Here is a 16,000-nt window from a genome sequence, read left to right as displayed (position 1 = left end):
AAAGGCAGTTTCTCCTGGACAGGGATATCTGGGGTCAGAGGCCAGGTGCCACACTGCTTGCCTTGGGGCTCACTCATTCTCCTGGGCTCAGCCCGGGCAAGTGCCAAGCTGGTTCCATGCCCAGCACCATGGCCAGCTGCCCTGCCCGCTTTAGGTTCTTTAGGGATGGCAGGGAAGCCCAGTTCCTCCCATAGCCCCACACCGTGGCGAGGCAGCCTCCCTGCCCACCAGGCATCTTGCCCAGCCTTTGGCTGCAGGAACACAGGATCCCATTGATTCATGGTCTTGTTTTCTCCGACATCACGTGGGTGGGGTGAAAAGGAAGGGGGGGCCTGTTGGGGTGCCAGGGGCCTGAGCAGGCTCTTGATGACCTGGGAGCTGCCAGATGTCAGACTGAGGCATCCCAGGGGTCCATGCCTAGTGTGGGCCCCAGAACTGCCCCCTCCTCAAGATTTCCCCCTTATTCTGTCTGCTCAGGTGGATGCCCAGCTGACGGGAAGAATCAGCCAGAAGGCAGAAAGGGGAACAAAGGTAGAGACAGTGCGTGCGCGGAGGAGCCCACAGTGTCCTGAGTCTGCCCTCCCTGTCCTCCGTAAACCCCTTGAGTAAGAGACTCTCCGCCCATGCTCTTCCCACCTGCCCCCACTCTCCTGGACAGAGCTTAGGATTTGTAGGTGCCAGCTCTGAGAAAGAAGGATGCACGGGAGCGAGACAGACAGTACCTGGCGCTATCTAGGGCACCCGCTCCTGGTGGTTCTTGGGTAGGGGTGTTGGAAGCAGTGCTTTGTCCCCTCCATTCCCCACCCATTCTCATGCCCTCCCTCTTCCCAGGGCCACCAGGAGACAGCAGTGGATGAGGTAAGCCTCCCATCTAGACTGGCAAAAAGAGCTTGGTTGGAAAGGTGCCAGCATGAGCCCTTCGGACAAGGCTTTGGCGCCCTGGATCCTGGGCATGGGGGTGTGGGATGACCACACAGCTCCCAGCATTCCTTGGGGACCTGATGCTGGACCCTGTCTGCATGCTGCTTCTCGTTAGGAGCGGGGTGTTCAGCCCTGGACACTCCTGCTGAGTTGGCAGCAAATGGCCACGGGTATCTTGGAGAGAGCCCAGGCCTTGGCCATGGGACCCTGGATTCTGGGCCTCACTCTGCTCCAGCATGCTGTGTGACCCAGGGCCCACTGCTATTCCTCTCTGGGCTTCAGTTTCCTCATCTGAGAAATGGCTTGGCTCTGGGTCGGTGGCAGTTGAGGGGCGAGGCCTATTTGGTAGGATTTCCATCTTTACGTTCCTCAGCTCCACCCAGACACCTGTGATGTTCTTGGTGTGTGTATGGGGGCCAGTGGGGTGGAGAGGGCTGGTCCTGGGCTCTCAGACCTGACCTCCAGGCCCATTCTTCCCTTTCAGTGCCCACCCTGTGTCCATGGTGCCCGGGAGAGCAACGTGAGTGAAGAGAGAATGTGCTGGGTGGGGTGGACGGGGCCTGGGAGTGGGCGTTGCCTAGAGGTTGGCTTGGCGGCTTCCTGGTTCAGGACAAGGGGGTCTTTGTGCACTTTCACACTCTCTGCCTGCCCACCCCCCAGAGCTGGGTTTGTCCCACACTCGCAGTCCCACCAAGCCAGGGCCCCAGGGAAGGAAGTCTCATGCAATGTATTGGGCTCCAGGGTGGAATGGGGACGGGGTGGCTGCTGGCAGAATCAGAGCCTTGGTTGCTGATCCCAGCTTGGCTCGCCCCACAAGGACTCAGGCCTGCTCTGCTTGGAAGGCTTCCCATGTCATCTTAGAGGCAGAGAAGGGGAAGGGCTGGCTCAGGGTGATACAGCCCAGCATGGCCCCCCAAACCACGTGTTGGCTCAGGGCCTCCCCTCCTATCCCTCTCTAGCTGGTCCTGGCCCATCCTCCCTCCGGGGTCCAGAAGGACAAGGGAAAGGGGCTCAGTGCGAGCCCAGCTGGTACCCAACTGTGTCTCTTCCGTGGGCAGTATGAGTCACCACTTTCCCACAGCCTGACATTCTGAGTTGACATTCTGCATTGATCCACAAAGGGCACAACCCCCGCTCCCCTCGGCTCTAAGCCCCTGGCCTTGGGGGACATCAGGAAGTATCCCTTCTGCTGCCCTCCCCTGTTTCTGTCCAGTCCTCCACCAAATCCAGTAAGGCTGATGGTCCCCACTTATGCAGGGGTTACCATGGCAACCGAGCAGCCATGTTATCCTAGCAACTGTGGGGTGGAGCTAGCCAAAGCCAGGCAGGTTAGAGAAGGTAGGTCAAACCCCTCCGTAAGTCTGACAGCTTTGGGAAATAAAATCAGCATGCTGGTTGGCCTGGGAGACAGAGCAGGGGCTAGGGTTTGGGCTGTTGGTTCAGCCACCCCTGTGTGACCCTGGCTAAGTTGCTTGCCCTCTCTGGGCCTCTGTTTTCCTCTCCCTCCCTGAGATGATTACATCCTCTCTCCTCTGTCCCCTCAGGTCACAATTGGTCCCTCTGGCCCCCAGGTGAGTCCCAGATGGAGAACAGGACACCCCTGACCTCTTCAGTGGTGCTAGTCCATCTCACGGCATGTGGCCTCTGGCTGTGTGTATATATCAGGGCTACCCAAGCCTGCATATATGTGGGGTGATTAGATGTGTGTGTGTGTGTGTTGGAGAGAGTAGGGGGTTGTGTGTATGTGAGGATGTTAAGAACTGCCCTTTTTTGAGGGCCTACTGTGCACCAGGCACTGGGCCACCCATTGGCACCATGACCTTCCTGAACCCCCTCAGGCATCTTGCCGCGTGGGTACTATCATTTTATTTCAGGGAAAACCGAGGCCCAGCTGTGCCCACGTGGGTGACTGGTGTGATTTTGTGTGTGTGTGACTACGTGCATTTCTGGACACGTTTGTACATGTGGAGGGGGGTGAACCCATATACCTGTGGGCCTGACAGGATCACAGAGCTTGTGGGTGATGTGCAAATGTGAGATTGCACACTTCTGTGTGCCTGTGAGTATATAATGTCATTCTTGGAGCCACCTCCACGTGCGTGCTAAGTGGTGCACACTTTACCTACAGTGTCACATTTCTTCCTCACCTCAGCCCCTTGAGGTAGGTACTGACATGAATCCCATTTTACTGATGAAGAAACTGAGGTTCAGACAGTTCACATAGCTTGCCCTGAGACACATGCTTGTAAGCGGTGGAGGTAGGATTTGAACTCGGGCAGCCTGACACTCATCATCATGGGTGTCTGCCACTGCACATGTGTGTGTCCACGCACGTGTCCCTGTGCCCCTGGGTGTGCTGTGTGTGAGCTAGCGTGCTTGGGTTAGAGTGTGGGAGAAGAGGTACCTTCTGCCTGAAACTACGGATTTGCCAAATATGGTCTTTTGGGGTGGGAGGGACAGGCGGATGAATGCACATGGAATCCATATGCTGTGTGAGTGGGGGCGAGGGGGTTGGGGCAGGGCTGTGCTCATTTATACACCCGTGTGTGGTGGATGCGTGGAGAAGACCAGGATGGGGAGAGCTTCTTCAAGGCTCTCATGTGCTCCTCTGGTCCCAGCCCTTGTTTTGGTCTCATCCACAGAGAGGGAATGGTGAGCTGGGCCTGCCTGGTCCATCGGGACCCAAGGGAGAAAAGGGAGCCCGGGTAAGTGCCCCGGCCATGCCCACGGCAGGACGTTCCCACCTGTACCCTGGGGTTGGGCCGGAATGTGAGCCATCATCCTGTCATCTCAGATGGAAAACTGCAGCCTGGTCCAAACAGGGGATGAGGGCCAGGGTCTCTCTAGGGGTTAGTGTGTGGAAACCTGTATCTTCTAGGGGCACCTGCGACTATGGGATTCTTGGGCCCATCCTCCTCAAAACAGGTCTAGGATGGCTCCCCTAGGAGGCTGATCCCTTGCTCCCTACCTCTAGGGCAATGACTGTGTTCGAATCTCCCCGGACGCCCCGCTTCAGGTAAGGCCTGGAGGAGAGGCCTGCTTTAGGGCCAATATGGGGTCAGCCCCTGAGGAAGGGGCTGTGCCCTCAGAGCCCATGGGGGTGACCCTGGGCCCCTCTCAACACCTTATCTCCCTGTTCAGTGTACAGAAGGCCCAAAGGGAGAGAAGGGGGAGTCGGGAGCCTTGGTGAGTGTGGGACCAGAGACAGGGCAGGGCAGCGGGGTCCTGGCCAGCCTCCCCTTCCTCTCCTCACCTCTCTTTTGTGTCCCCTCCTTATCTCAGGGACCCTCAGGACTCCCCGGCTCCACAGGCCAGAAGGTAATGGGCCAGGATTTTGAGGGGTGGGTGCCAGGGAGGTCTGCGAACCTCACAGACAGGAGGAGGGAGGTGTCCAAAGTCATCCTAGGGGATGGTGTCACTGGGCCCAGAGTTGGTAGTACTCCCGAAGCCTCCCAGTCCTCCTGCCTTGTCCAGATTCCTGCCAGACCTGGAGAGAAAAGCCACAGACTCCCTGAGCGAGTGGCCTGGCTGGTGGCAGTTCTTCCTGTTGTCTCCCCTCCTGTGAAGCCATTTAATCTCTAGGAAGGCTGAGACCACGGATCTAGAAAGCAGTTTTCCCTCTCCAGATGGAGCTGTCCTGGCTCTTCCAGCCCCTTCTCTCAGCCCCAGTCACTTTGCCTCTTCCTTCCTCAGGGCCAGAAAGGCGAGAAGGGAGACGGAGGCATCAAGGGCTCGTCAGGAAAGCCAGGCCGAGATGTACGGTTCTTGGGACCCTTCCTCAGCATGATCCCCACACCCCTCAGCACGTGATCCTGAAATGCTGGAGTATAAGCTTCCTAATCTAACCCACTATTCTGCTCAGAGAGAACAGAGACCCAGGGAGGGGAGAACTGTGCCCCAGGAGGGGGCAGAAAAGGGCCTGACCCTGGGCATCCTGACTCCCAGCCTAGGAGCCCCTGACCTCCAATGTCCTGACATTGACATCTAGTGACCTCGGGGCACTGGGTGAAGTCAGGCTTTGGGACAGGACAGGACAGGGAGGGTGGGCAGCTGGGTATTTACACGTCCCAGTGGGGCTGCTGTCCCCGGGAGGTGCCAGGCCTCAGCCATCCTTAGACCCTCCCCCTGCCCACAGGGCCGGCCAGGAGAGATCTGTGTCATGGGGCCCAAAGGGCAGAAGGTGAGCTGTGGGCGTCTGAGGGGTGAAGAGTGGGTGATGGGGCTGAGGCGGTGGCTCTCTCATACCCACCTTATGTCTGTGCCAGGGAGACCCTGGCTTTGTTGGGCCTGAGGGGCTGGCGGGAGAGCCTGGACCCCCTGGCCTCCCTGGGCCCACTGGGATAGGACTTCCTGGGACCCCGGTGAGTACCCCTTGCCCCTCCTGCCCTCCTTTCCTCAGAGACCCTTCTCCCTCCTGGCCAGGGGTGGGGAGGTAAGGCTTGGTCCCAGGGGGCCTGGTTGGGGGAAGGGCCCTGGGAAGCCCCTGCCTGACCCTGTTTCTGCCTTCAGGGGGACCCAGGTGGCCCTCCAGGCCCCAAGGGAGACAAGGTAAGCACAAGCAGAAGCAGGGACACATGCGGGAGGCCCCCTGCTTAGCGGGAGGAGAGAGGAGAGTGGGGCCGGGGTGGCCGGGGCAGCAGGGACAGCAGCGGGGAGGAGGGAGGTGGCCGGCATGTTGGGGAAGGGGCTAGGGGGCTGGGCCCCGCAGTGGGCAGTGTCCCCATCCCAGTGCTTGCCGACTTCGGAGCCTCGGCGTGGGTTGCAGGCACAGGGACGGGGAGGCCTAAGTCTGGTAATGACCGGAGTGGCCTAATTGGAGGGCCCAAGCTCATTTTAGGGCCTTACGCCTTGACAAGCAGAAAACCCTGGAAATGTCTTTCTGCTGTGGTTCCTCTGGGGTCACCCATGTCACCTCCAAACGTGCTGCACCGGGGAAGGGGCACATGGAGGCCTCATGTTCTCCCTTCCTTTGCAACCAGAAGGACTCAGGTTAGACATGGAGAAGGACAGGCAACAGGAAGGGAGTGTTTGTTGACAAAACCGACCGAGAGGAGATGGGAGATTTGGCGAGATTGTCCTGCCGTCCAGAGAGGGAACTGGATGGCAAAGGGGTGCATGGGCTGAGGTCACGGCCAGAAGCCTCCCCCTTCACTCTTCTTCTGACCACAGGGCAGCTCCGGAGTGCCGGGAAAGGAAGGTCCTGGTGGGAAACCTGTGAGTGACCCCAATCTGGTGGGGGAGGGGAGCCACTGCCCACCACACCCAGGCCTCATCTACCAAGGCCTCCAGAGAGAGAGGGGCTAGGTCCTCGGTCCCTCTCTGCTGTGGCACTAACACTCACTGCTTCTCCAACAGGGGAAGCCAGGGGTTCCAGGGCTGAGGGGAGAGAAGGTGAGTCCCAGGCTTGGTTACCCCAGGTTGGGATGGGGGGGCAAGCCTTTCTCTGAAGGTGACACTGAGCATCAAGGGCGCTGGGCCTGGGACCCTCCTCGGGGGACCCCCACCCCTTCTTTGTTCCCATGATGTGAGTGTGATTACTAAAGGGCCTGGCTTTGGAGTTACACAGACAGGTTCAAATCCCACCTCAACCCCGCACATGAACACAGCAAGTCAATGAGCTTTTCCCTTTGCCCAAGTTGCCACACCTCTAAATGGGACACAGTGATTTTTTATGCCTTGTTTGAGGATGTAGTTTGTTTTTTTTTTTTTTTTTTTTTTTTTTGAGGATGTAGTTGAACGGAAAGCCCCCTCAGTGTTCCTGTTATCCACTTTGCCCTGGCCCACCCCATGCCTAGAGCTCCTTGCCTTCCCCAGGGTCTTAGCCCCAACTTGTCCACTCATGCTCTCTCCCTTCTGCTAGGGTGACCCCTGCGAAGTGTGTCCAACGCTGCCTGAAGGGTTCCAGAACTTTGTGGGGCTCCCTGGAAAGCCAGGGCCCAAGGGAGAACCGGGTGATCCTGCACCAGCCAGGGTGAGTGCCCAGGGTGGCCCTTGCAGGACTCCACCAAAACACCAGGGGGCATAATCATGGAGAGGGGCTGGAAACTTCTCATGGCCATAGAGACACTGTGGGCAGAGAGTCTAGGCTCTTAGCTCCATGGGGGTGGGGGCTGAACCATAGAGTTTAGGGCTAGGCTATAAGGCCACCCCAGGTCTCCATGGCAACCAACCGGGGTTCTCCCAGCCAAAGCTTAAGATGCCTTTTGGGCAAGCTGGGGTGGAGCCAACCCTTACAGTGAGTGAGATTGTGCCCTCCTCCTGGGATTGGGTATGGGTTGGAGGTGGAGGAAAGGAGCGGGCAGGGCTGGGTTATGGTCCTGGGCTGGACTCTGTACCCCACTCCCTCACAGACCCTTTTTTTCAGGAGGGCCTGGGAGCTGTTGGACAAAAGGGTGATCGGGTATGTACCGGCACTTCTGGCGGGGTAGCTTAGCCTGGCCTCATTTCTTCCATCTGTCACATGGGTTGATGAGCCCCAGCTCTGGGGTGCTGACCTTGAATCCCCTGGGACCCCTGGGTGTTTGAAGGGTTTGTGGTGTGTGACATTGCTGTCCTCATATATGGCTAGGAAATTTGGGGTGCCCCAACATACCCAGTCTCTCAGCCCATAAACCTTTTCTCCCTGCAGGGTGACCCTGGCATCCAAGGCCTCAAAGGAGAAAAGGTGAGGGACGCTGTTCTCTGGCTGACCCCTTCTGACTACTGGGAGCCTTTCTGATCCCTTCTCTTCCTTCCCCAGGGGGAGTCCTGCTTGTCCTGCAGCTCAGCCATAGCAGCCCAACATCGTGGGCCCTCTATAGGGCCCAAAGGAGATGTGGGCCCTCCTGGCCTCGGGTTGCCTGGCCTTCCGGTGAGTGACTGCTTCCTCCTAGCCAGGCCAGCCCCTCTTTGCCACACTGGTGGCCTCCCTGGCTCCTTAGGCTCTGGGTCTCAAGGCAGAGACCAGGAGGGAGGCCCTGAGGCAGGTTCTCCGGACCTGTAGCCCGGTGTCTCCCTCCACCCTTGCACTGCCCTGGTACTCCCTCTTAGGACCTCTGAGTGCCCATCTGTATAACAGAGGTAGTTGTCCAGCTACCTGCAGGGTTGTGGGATTTGTAATTCTGAGCTGGCCTTTCTCCTTCTGGGTGGACACTGGGACCCATGGAGTCTTGGAGGGATGGGAGTGGGGAGATGCAGTGACTGTGACTTGATTGTTTTTCAGGGGAAAGTTGGGGCTCCAGGGCCAACAGGGCTGAAAGGAGAGAAGGTGAGACCTGGTTAGATGTCAGGAACACCGGGGTCTTCTTGGCCAGGAGGTAGGGGAGGGGGCCCCTGGACGGGGAATAGGGACAACATAGACAAGAGATCAAACTGTAAATCCACAGAGAAAGAAATTCATCAGTGTTTTGGAGACTGGAGTCAAAGAATTGATTTCTGAGAGCCCGCATGTTCTCCAAGAAAGTTCCTTAGCGTTGTATTTTTAATTTACTGATAATCCAAGACAATTAAGTACATTCAAGGCTACCTTATAATAAAATAATAATAACCCTTCTTTACCACTTACTTTGTGCCGAGCAGCATTCCAAGGGCTTATAGGTGTATTGACTTGTTTCCTCCTCCCAAAACCTCATGGGTTAGGTACTCCATTATTCCCATTTTATGGATGAGGAAACGGAAATCCAGAAAGGCCAAGTAAATTGCTCAAAGTCACATGGGTGTTTGGGTGCAGACCTGGGATTTGAGCCCAGGGAATGTGTCTCCAGAGTTGGTCATCTTCCCTACTCGGCTGGGTTACTCAATTTCAGTGCCATGTGAACATTTGTATTTGTGGTTGCATTGGAGACAAATGACAGCATGGAACTAATAATGCAATGTTACTCAAATGAGGGGTCCTGTGGGTATACGAGTGTTCAAGTGTGAGAAACACTGGAATATACATTCAGACTCCGCTCTACCAAGCAAACCGCGCCTGTCATTTCTCAAATGCAGCTTTGTGCCCCCCGCCCCACACTTGTTTCCTCTTACGGTCCCCCCATCTCTGTAAATGGCATATACCCAGTTCCTCAAACCTCCTCAAACCCCGAACGGTGCAGCATCCTTGATTCCTCCCATCTCCACATCATCTCCATTTGACAGCACCTCTCTCAACTCCACCTGCTTTGCTCACCTCCACGACCACCACTTCGTCTGGGTCCCATCATCTCTCACTGGGATGATGGCGGCAGCCCCTTAGCTGGGCTGCCTGTGGCCACTGCAGCTCTTAAACTTTTTCATCCAGTAGCTAATGGGGCTTTGTTAAAAAAGAAAAGAACAAAACAAAACAAATAAAAACCTCAGGTTACATTATTTCCTTGCTTAAAATCCTTCTATGACTCGACTTTGTACTGAAGGCCTTCTATGCCTAACAAGACCCTGGACACCTGGCCCTGCCTGCCTTGAAGGTTCATCTGGTTTTCCTCTCCCCACTTCCTGTGCCTTAGATGTGCTGCCCTCCTTACTTTCTGGAATATGTCAAGAATGTTCCCACCTCTTAGATTTTGTACTTATGACTCCCACTGTCTAGAAGGTTTTTCCTCTCTACCTCCCCCTATTCTTTCATTGGCTGGCCTTTGTCTCGTCTTTCTGATAATAATTGTGGCTAACATTTCTCTGACCATCCTGCCTAAAACGGCCTCCCCCGCCTACTTTGTTTCATCACCCTGTTTATTTCCTTCACAGCGCTCATCGCTATTCAGTTAAAATTATTTAAAAGTTCTTGGTGTCCCTACAAGGGTGTAAGCTCCACAAGTGTGTTTGTCTGTGCTGTTCACTGCTACCTACCGGCACCTCGCTGAGTGCACATTGTGTACAGGCATCCAGCGAGTGACTGTTGGATAAATGAACTCGTGATCTTTGTGTGCTGGGCCAGAGCTGAGGGTGGGGCTGGGAATCTGCAGAGTGAGGCTGGGGACAGAAACAGGTTTGCCACAGACTCCCCTGGGGACCTTGGGGAAATCCCTTTCCCTCTCTGGGTCTGTTTCCCTAGCCAGGAAATGAGGGGGGTAGTTGGGGGTCCCAAGGGGTTATTTGTGTAGTTTGGGGTTTGGGAATGACCTAGAGTGGCCTTCTCACTTTGACCCTGTGTTCTCTGCTTTGTTCTCAGGGTAGTTTCGGGGAGGCAGGGCCAGCCGGCAGTCTGGTAAGTGAGCTTTGGATGGCAACAGCTCTGGGGAGAAGGACAAAGTGGGACGCGGGGAGATGAGAGGCCCCAGCACGGCCCAGGCAGATGCTGGGCCTCACACACGGCTTCTTATCACACAGGGACCTCCAGGGCCAGTGGGACCCACAGGCATCAAGGGGGAGAAGGTGAGTTGAAGACGTTCCCTGCGCGCAGCCAGTGCCCGCTTCCCAAACACACGCCTATCCTGCTCTACTTCAAACCCTCCGAGGCTCCCCACTGCCTGAGGGTAACATCTGATTCCTTAGCATGAGGTCAGGACCCCTGAGACCTTGGCCCCCACCTTCGTTTCTTACCTGTTTTCCCACAATGTCTCCTGAGATATCCCTTGGCAAGCACATGTGCTATGTCAGGCCAGGCTACATTCCCCAGCCCCAGATTCCAAATCTGCCTGGGGTCCCCCAACTCTGTGTCCTTGCTTGGCAGGGGGAGCCTTGTGAGTCATGCACAGCCCTGTCCAAGCACCAGGATGGGGACAGCCACGTGGTGGCCTTGCCTGGGCCTCCCGGAGAGAAGGGGGAGCCTGGGCATCCAGGCTTTGGCCTGCCAGGAAAACAGGTGAGTTCTGGGGCCTGTGGAGGTGGGATACAGGCAGGGCTTGAGGGGGACAGGGGCTGCCTGGGTCTCTAGGCTCCCTGTGCAGTGGGGAGTAGGTGAGAGTGTGTGGAGGGGTCAGTACCTCTGTCCCCAGAGGGAGCTGACCTCACAGGCCTCCACCCTTCGTCCTGGGACACAGCATGGCCGGCTGTGCAGAAAGACCACCAACCTGGAACCAGACGGACCTGGGTTCGAAGTCCAGATCTGCCTTTTACTAGCCCTTTGGCTTGAGCCAGTTACTTCCCCTCTCTGTGCCTCTGTTTCCTATGCATGGTGTTGTTGTAAAGCCTGGGAACGATGTGTGTGAAGAACTTAACAGCACACAATAGGCATTCAAGAAATGATAATTACCACTGTGGCGATTATTATTGTTACTGCCTTACTAATAGCAGTGAATGCTGACATATGTACATCGTGAGCCATGCACTGTTTCACGTATATCAGCTTGTCTCATCTCACAGGAACCCTACGAGGGAGAAGCCTGTGCTCTTTTTATTGTCCCCATTTGACGGATAAAGAAACCGAGGCACAAAGAGGTTAAGTAACTTGCCCAGGATCACCCAGGCAGGGAGCCTGGCTCAAGTCTCTTCTCTTGAATATCGCTTCACTAGAATGAGAGCAGAGGTTTTGACCTGTCTTGTATATTGTACATTCCCGGAGTCTGACACACTGCCAGACACTGTCTAGTGTGAGTGAATGGGTGCTGGAAGTGCTTTCTCCTCAGGGCAAAGCTGGAGAGCGTGGATTGAAAGGGCAGAAGGTAAGATAACTTGGCGGGCACGGGTGGGCACCACCTCCTCTCAGATGCCCTCCCCACCTCCTATTCCTGATTGCCCTGTGCCCACTCTCCACTCCCTGCCCAGCCCCCAGCCCCAGTGAAGGGCTCTGAGTGCCTGCAGGTCCCAAGAGGGCACCGTGCCCTGCCCTCCTTGAACCCTACTCCAGCTGGATCACCCCTGCCCTCTTTGAACTCTACTCCTTACAGGGCGATGCTGGGAATCCTGGAGATCCTGGAACACCGGGCACCATGGGGCGGCCGGGACTGTCAGGAGATCCTGGGGTTCGGGGCCCTGCAGGGCCAAAAGGAGAAAAGGTCAGTCAGGCAGGGGGCAGTTTTTTGCATGAGCAGAAAGAGATTAGGCTGAGAGCTAGTGAGGGGAAGGACTTGGGGTCAGGCTGTGAGCCTCAGGGGATGCCAGAATCATTGGGTGGAGGCGCCTCGGCTATTCTCCGAGGCAGGAAGGAGAGCTAGGCGTGTCAGGGGCCGATTTTGATATCCCAGGCTGAGGAGGGGCAGAGCTTTCAGAGGGGCACAAGGATCCCCTTTCCGATGTCTCCTCCCGGCTTGGCTGCCAGGCCTGGCTCACGAGCTCCTGGCTGTGCCCCTCTCTGACCAGGGTGATGGCTGCACTGCCTGCCCCAGCCTGCAGGGGGCGTTGACCGACAGGGCAGGACTTCCTGGGAAGCCAGGTCTGAAAGGAGATCCGGGGCCGGAAGGCGTGGGCCGGCCTGGTAAACCGGTGAGTTCTGGCTACCTGCCCTCTTGTCCTTCCCTCCCTGGGCTTTCCTTCTCTCCCTCCTGCCCCCTTTCCCCTGAGGGACCCATGGCTCACCTGTGTCTTTTAGGGCCAGCCTGGTCTACCAGGAGTTCAAGGACCCCCAGGACTGAAGGGCATACAGGTGTGTGTGAGTGTGAGGGCCTGGGCTGCAGCTCCGTGTGGGTGAGGGTGCGGATGCGGAGATGCGTGGGGACGGAGGGCCTGGAGGGGGGAATGGAGATCGGCTGCAGAGCAGGGATGGGGCGGAGGTGGAGGAGGTCCAGGAGGAGGGGCTGGGACAGGGGAGAAGGGTGAGTGGGGAATCTCAAGCGCAAGCTTGTCCTGCCTCTTCAGGGAGAGCCAGGGCCTCCAGGAGTGGGAGTCCAGGGGCCTCAGGTGAGTCTCCAGCCTTACGTTTGCCTGCTTGCCCCCCAGCACTTCCCTTACCCAGCTGCTCACTCCCACCTGCCCCCCAAACCTCAGAGCTCTGCCTGCCCCCAGATGCTCAAGGGCACAGCCCTGGCCTGCGGTTGTTTCTGTTGGGGACTTTGGTTTTGACCCCCGGCCCCTCTCTGACCCTCAGAGTCTCCTTGGGGAGCTCTCCTGAGTTTGGGCTGGGAGACACCCCACCCCAGACCAGGTCTGCCGGCGGGGCAGGTTGGCTTGGGCAGCTGTGGCCCAGTCTGCCTTTTCTGACTTGCAGGGGGAGCCTGGAGCCCAGGGTTTGCCTGGCATTCAGGTACGTCTGCCTCGGGCCTGGAGGAGACGGGCAGGCGAAGGGGCCACTCTAGGATAGAGATAACTAAGTGTACTTCCATCTGCAGGGGCTTCTGGGACCTCGGGGGCCACCTGGCCCTGCTGGAGAGAAGGGTGCCAAGGTGAGCCTCTGCCTGCTTGGGCTCTAGACTTATAACACTTCGGAATGTCCTGGCAGTGGGCACGGGGGACATGGGAGCTGAGGGCTGCCCAAGGAAGGCCTGGTCTCACCTGCTGGATTGTAGCTAGCTTCAAACTCTGGCCCTGCAACCTTTGTACCCTCTCTTCTACAGGGATCTCCAGGGGTGAAAGGAGCCACTGGGCCTGTGGGACCTGCTGGTGCCAGTGTCTCTGGGCCTCCGGTAAGGCCCCCCCCACCCCGCGCTCCACACTGGGGATGTTGCTTGGACCAAGGGCGTTGCCTCCAGGAAGAGGGCACGGGGCTGACCCTGCCCGTCCCAGCAGCATCGGGGATGGGAGGAGAGAGGCCTCAGCCTGTCCCGGCCTGGGAGAAGGAAGACCGCCCTGTTTGCGGGGAGCCCCTGAAGAATGATAGTTTTGAACACCACTAGTTTTTGAGCAGCGACGGTGCTGAGGCCCTGTACTAATCCTCACAACAGCCCCGTAAGGGAACGGCTATGATTATCCCCATTTCACAGATGAGGAAACTGAAGGCCAGAGAGTGAGGAGACAGAGCCGGGACTTGAACCCAGGTCTGTCTGACTCAAAGCCCATATGTTCTGCCTGCCACCCTCCACTTCAAACCTTGGAGTCATTCGGGATCATCTAAAACAGTGCTGCCCAATAGAACTCTCTGCCCTGCCTGAGATGTGGCCAGCAGCCCCACATGGCTGTTGAGCACTCAGAATGTAGCTAGTGTGACTGAAGAACTAAACTTTAGATTTAATTTTAATTATTTTAAATTTAAGTAGCCGCATGTGGCTATTGGCTACCGTACTAGCCCACACAGATCTATCTAGACCAGCAACACTTTCAACCTTGTTACCCTCAAGGACCTCCCTTTATTGCTGTCCCACCAGTGATTCCCATGTTCTGAAAGATGTGTCTGTTGAACAAATTGCATAGATTAGGTAATAATATACGCATTTCCTCATTTTTATTCATCAAAGACCTGTATAATAGCTAGCTTCGACTCCACATGAACCCACAAGAATTTTTTAAGGTGATATAATTCTAGCCTAAATCAAAGAAATGCTACCTTTCAGCCATCCTGTGCAATGCCAGGTTGTGGGCAGATGTATAATTTTTCCTAGGCCTTTTGGTAATGTTGAAAATAGCCCGTGAACTGTATCTTTTCTGTCTTTATGGATCCCTAGAGAAATTCCAGACCCAGTTTGGGAATCACAGATGGATTCCTCCTGAGGGTGCGCTGAAGCCCAGAGGGGCCACGGCCTTGCCCAAGTCCCCACCGTCCGTGTGGTTGCCTAGCACAGCTGGGTAGTCAGGGTCCCCGCCTGTCCCAGGGAGCTCCCGGTAAAGGCAGAGGTGAAGGTGAAGGCGACCCTGGTCCTCAGGGAGCTTTGAGTCCCACGTGCGAAGGTGGCCTGTCCCACAGGACAGCAGCCGTCAGAAAGCCCTGCTGACTTCTCCAGACCGTCTTCCCTCAAGTTGAATCCCATCCAGGAGGTTTCCCAATTCTGGCGCCGCACTCACTAGTTGTGTGACCTTAGGCCAGTGACAGCCTCTCAGGGCCTTCAATTCCTTGTTGACAAATCGGGGCTGAAATTCCTGTCTCCTCCTTAAATCAACTGAGAGAACTTTTATGATGGAGAGAATTGTGTCAAACACTAAAGGGTAAGAGGACAGAGCAGGGACTTTGGGCCGCACAGACCTGGGTGCAGCCGTGCTGTTGGGTCTATTACAAAATGTCTTTAAGCCTCTGTTTCCTCACCTGTATAATGGAACAATACCATCCTGCAGGGCTGGGAGTGGGGATTCCATCCAGTGTTCCCTGACAGGTGCTTGGCCCAGTGTCTGACACCCAGAAAGTGCTCGGGAAATGCCAGTGTTCTTCCTCCTTCCTCCTCGCCTTGTCTCTTGGGCCTCAGTCTCCTATTCTAGGACATGGGCACCGGGGTGTGGGTTTCAGGGGAGCCTGGCGCTGCTTCTGTTTGTCCTATCACCCTCCCCTGCTGGCTGCTGTCCAGCCTCGCCCACTGACCCTGGGCTCTCTCCCTTCAGGGCCCTGATGGACAGCAAGGACAGACTGGACTTCCAGGAGCCAGAGGGATGCTGGTGAGTACCGTGTCGTGGGGCAGCAGGAAGCCACAGCTGCCCTTTCTCCACACCCCTATCTACTCATCCCCCTGTGTTTCTTCCCCACAGGGTGAAAAGGGAGCGCAGGGAGAAAAGGTAAGTCCCAGGAACCTGTGACCAATACTCTGGGGAAATTAGCAGCCCCTGGAGCTCCGCCACCCAGGGGACCCTCTGCACTTGGCTGTAGCCCTGGACTGAAGGAGGGTGCTGAGGAGTCATCCTGGTCTCCTTGCCACCCACTAGCTCCCTTGTTGCTGGCCCAGGGCTCAACCAGGATCCCAGGAGATCCAGAGAGCTCTAAGGCCCCCATCGGGGAAAGCTGCATTTTCAGATGGACGCTGAGTTACAAGACAGGGGAAGGAGCTGAGTTCAGAAGGACTAGTGAGAGGACAGGGATATGAGGGGCCAGGAGAGAAGGGCATGGAAGCCAGGCTGGGCCAAGGGGAATGGGGCTGAATACTTATGCAGCAGCAGACAATGATGAAGCTAAAAATTCAGTAACACCAAGAGCTGTTGATGGCTGAGTGCTTGGCACATGGCAGGAACTCTATATACATTCATCCATTCCATCCTCATGACAGTCTATGCATTTGGTATTATTATCCCCATTTTATAGATGAGGAGACTGAGGTTCAGAGAGGTTAAACAGATTACCCAGGGGTACAGTCAAAATAGGCCGATCCTGGATTTAAATCCTGCCCTCTCCATCTCTAGA

General features: G+C 56.4%; 1 protein-coding gene across 3 annotated transcripts in view; it reads left to right on the top strand.

Annotated features, from left to right (window-relative positions):
- The window catches only part of COL16A1 (collagen type XVI alpha 1 chain), a 50,716-nt gene that overhangs the window by 7,256 nt on the left and 27,460 nt on the right, over positions 1-16,000 (top strand). For all 3 annotated transcript variants that reach the window (XM_060089371.1, XM_060089370.1, XM_060089372.1), the window contains exons 9-40: positions 478-531; positions 832-858; positions 1,406-1,441; positions 2,466-2,492; positions 3,564-3,626; positions 3,896-3,937; positions 4,063-4,107; positions 4,204-4,239; positions 4,615-4,677; positions 5,057-5,101; positions 5,187-5,282; positions 5,431-5,469; positions 6,091-6,135; positions 6,277-6,312; positions 6,782-6,892; positions 7,286-7,321; positions 7,550-7,585; positions 7,661-7,771; positions 8,123-8,167; positions 10,043-10,078; positions 10,201-10,245; positions 10,544-10,675; positions 11,439-11,474; positions 11,700-11,807; positions 12,112-12,234; positions 12,341-12,394; positions 12,607-12,648; positions 12,956-12,991; positions 13,077-13,130; positions 13,302-13,370; positions 15,211-15,264; positions 15,355-15,381. In XM_060089371.1, the coding sequence (XP_059945354.1) occupies positions 478-531; positions 832-858; positions 1,406-1,441; positions 2,466-2,492; positions 3,564-3,626; positions 3,896-3,937; positions 4,063-4,107; positions 4,204-4,239; positions 4,615-4,677; positions 5,057-5,101; positions 5,187-5,282; positions 5,431-5,469; positions 6,091-6,135; positions 6,277-6,312; positions 6,782-6,892; positions 7,286-7,321; positions 7,550-7,585; positions 7,661-7,771; positions 8,123-8,167; positions 10,043-10,078; positions 10,201-10,245; positions 10,544-10,675; positions 11,439-11,474; positions 11,700-11,807; positions 12,112-12,234; positions 12,341-12,394; positions 12,607-12,648; positions 12,956-12,991; positions 13,077-13,130; positions 13,302-13,370; positions 15,211-15,264; positions 15,355-15,381 (1,809 nt within the window). The remainder of the gene's footprint in view (positions 1-477; positions 532-831; positions 859-1,405; positions 1,442-2,465; positions 2,493-3,563; positions 3,627-3,895; positions 3,938-4,062; positions 4,108-4,203; positions 4,240-4,614; positions 4,678-5,056; positions 5,102-5,186; positions 5,283-5,430; positions 5,470-6,090; positions 6,136-6,276; positions 6,313-6,781; positions 6,893-7,285; positions 7,322-7,549; positions 7,586-7,660; positions 7,772-8,122; positions 8,168-10,042; positions 10,079-10,200; positions 10,246-10,543; positions 10,676-11,438; positions 11,475-11,699; positions 11,808-12,111; positions 12,235-12,340; positions 12,395-12,606; positions 12,649-12,955; positions 12,992-13,076; positions 13,131-13,301; positions 13,371-15,210; positions 15,265-15,354; positions 15,382-16,000) is intronic.

The sequence above is a fragment of the Mesoplodon densirostris genome, chromosome 2 (assembly GCF_025265405.1).
Source record: "Mesoplodon densirostris isolate mMesDen1 chromosome 2, mMesDen1 primary haplotype, whole genome shotgun sequence".
Classification (NCBI taxonomy): Eukaryota; Metazoa; Chordata; class Mammalia; order Artiodactyla; family Ziphiidae; genus Mesoplodon; species Mesoplodon densirostris.
This window is presented reverse-complemented; position numbering and strand designations above follow the sequence as displayed.